This window comes from Echinococcus granulosus, assembly GCF_000524195.1.
Source record: "Echinococcus granulosus chromosome Unknown EG_S00245, whole genome shotgun sequence".
Taxonomy (NCBI): domain Eukaryota; kingdom Metazoa; phylum Platyhelminthes; class Cestoda; order Cyclophyllidea; family Taeniidae; genus Echinococcus; species Echinococcus granulosus.
Window position 1 is genome coordinate 1 of NW_020170625.1, and position 1,947 is coordinate 1,947.

At 39.8% G+C, this 1,947-nt stretch overlaps 1 protein-coding gene across 1 annotated transcript in view; it reads right to left on the reverse strand. All coding sequences in view use genetic code 11, as the record gives it.

Annotated features, from left to right (window-relative positions):
• Positions 1 to 1,438: 1,438 nt before the first annotated feature.
• EGR_10635 (hypothetical protein) overlaps positions 1,439 to 1,947 on the reverse strand; it is a gene marked incomplete at both ends in the record, with an annotated part of 4,630 nt that continues 4,121 nt past the window's right edge. Inside the window, 2 exons of the mRNA XM_024499884.1 lie at positions 1,439 to 1,658; positions 1,712 to 1,808. Coding sequence (XP_024345695.1) covers positions 1,439 to 1,658; positions 1,712 to 1,808 — 317 coding nt within the window. The remainder of the gene's footprint in view (positions 1,659 to 1,711; positions 1,809 to 1,947) is intronic.

Sequence of the window (1,947 nt, forward strand, 5' to 3'; positions counted from 1 at the left end):
CTGTTCGACCCTCTGCTCACCCCTCAGCTGCCCTCCTTTCATTCACCTTGTACATGTTGGCACAAGTGCGAGGTGAAGCGACGTTAAATAAACTCGGTAGATACAAAGGACAAGGGGAACAAAACATCGTTACTTTGCGTTGAACAAAAAGTGATGGGTAGAACCGGGCGCAGTGAGTACAGCTGGTGCATGGCGTAGCATAATGAATGCATATTTACAATCTCGCATTTTTGCGTGAATCAGGATTGAGTTGCTCAGGTCCAATATTTCTAAACCCAAGCATAATATCCATTCAAATAGATCCCCCCTGTGAACAACTTGCTTCACTACCTATATTCACTTTGTCCAATTCGCACCATCATCATCGCAACACGCAGATTCGTGTAAAATGGACTGGAGTGCCGATTGTGGAATTTTATTTTGAAAGATACTATACATTTTTCAAATATAAAATTTGCTTTTTTAAGACGTATTCTGGTCATCTCACTGCACAATCTCGTCCTCTCCTATTCTTGTTCCCATTGCAATGAGGCCTAATTAACGTCGCCCAAAATACCTACAAATTAACTCATTTTTTTAAGTTGAAAGTATAAAGCAGGCCACCAAGAGGCAGTAACGTCTACTTTTACTCATGTATAGTCATCTTGACAGCAGTAGAGATTAAAGAGAAACAAGAACTTGTAATTGCAAGTAACCCACCACTACTTTGAGGCTTTATATGCAAAATTTATTTCTTTTGTGAAGCTTCTGAGCAAATTTAACCGTGATTGGTGCATATCTAAAGCACACACTCATGAGGACAAAATTTTCCTCCTTTCTGCTGTAACGTCTATATGCTGATGGCAAAGGGAGGCATTACCTGAACTAGCGTGGGATAGGCAAACATCTCTTAACCCCAGCCGATAGCATTCACGACCATGAAGAATTAGGAGAGAGGATTAAATATGGTAATCCAAAGGGAGAGCAATTCATTGCGAATTCAGGTGCGAATTGTAAGCAAATTTCCGATTTCTTGCGACCGAAGTATCGGAAAGAAAGAAATGTCTTTTTGCAGAAATTCAGTCAAACTGAAATTTTACATCTTGGCTGAAGTAGATAAGCAGGACTACGACACACTTCAGTGTTGAAATCCAAAATCATCTCCTCCTCAAGGTACATGAATCAAAGAGAGCTACAGATATATGAAGTGAGATATCGCAGAACATGAAGTTTAGAATTTGAGTAGCTATATTTCTGCAGTATGTAAGTCATTAAAAGCAGAGGAGGGAGAGAAGGCGTGATAATGCTATCCAGCGGAGAAATAGAGATTCCTAATATTGCGAGAAATACCCCACATCCAAAATTGAAATCCAGCAGCAATTTAATTCCTGTTCTTTGACAAGGTGACAAGAAGTGTAGCCAATGCGAGATTGAGAAAACGACTGTTCTCTTCCTTATCTTATTTAACTATTTCCAAATAGAAGCAGGACAAGAAAAGTGACCATTTGCCATGTCTACTGGTGCCTTGTTGAGAGATTGCATCTCTTAGATTGACTGTCTGCATGGTTTGTTCAAATACGTATCTCGGTGGTGGAAAAGGGACCACAAGACCTGAGTGGAAGAGGCCCTTAGTTTCTATGGAAAGAAATCTGCTTCTATTTTCTTTAATTCCATGTCGTCTAGCTGAAATTACAAATTTACTTTCCACCGAAATCGGTGGATGGGATTTTACCGCCCGTAAGTGCCTTCAGTAAGTAAATTAGTAGGTGCAGCTCCCTCCACATATCCAACTATCAGTAAATAAACCTTTTTAAGAATGATTTTGGAACCTTTTTGCAAAGGCAATGACTAACGTCTTGGAAGGTGAATATAAGATTAAGTGTGAGTGTTGATTTTATTCTTGCGCACATCTTTGGTAGTCGCATGAGGAAGGTGGCACTTTTCCCTGATAAACAATTGCCATTAACA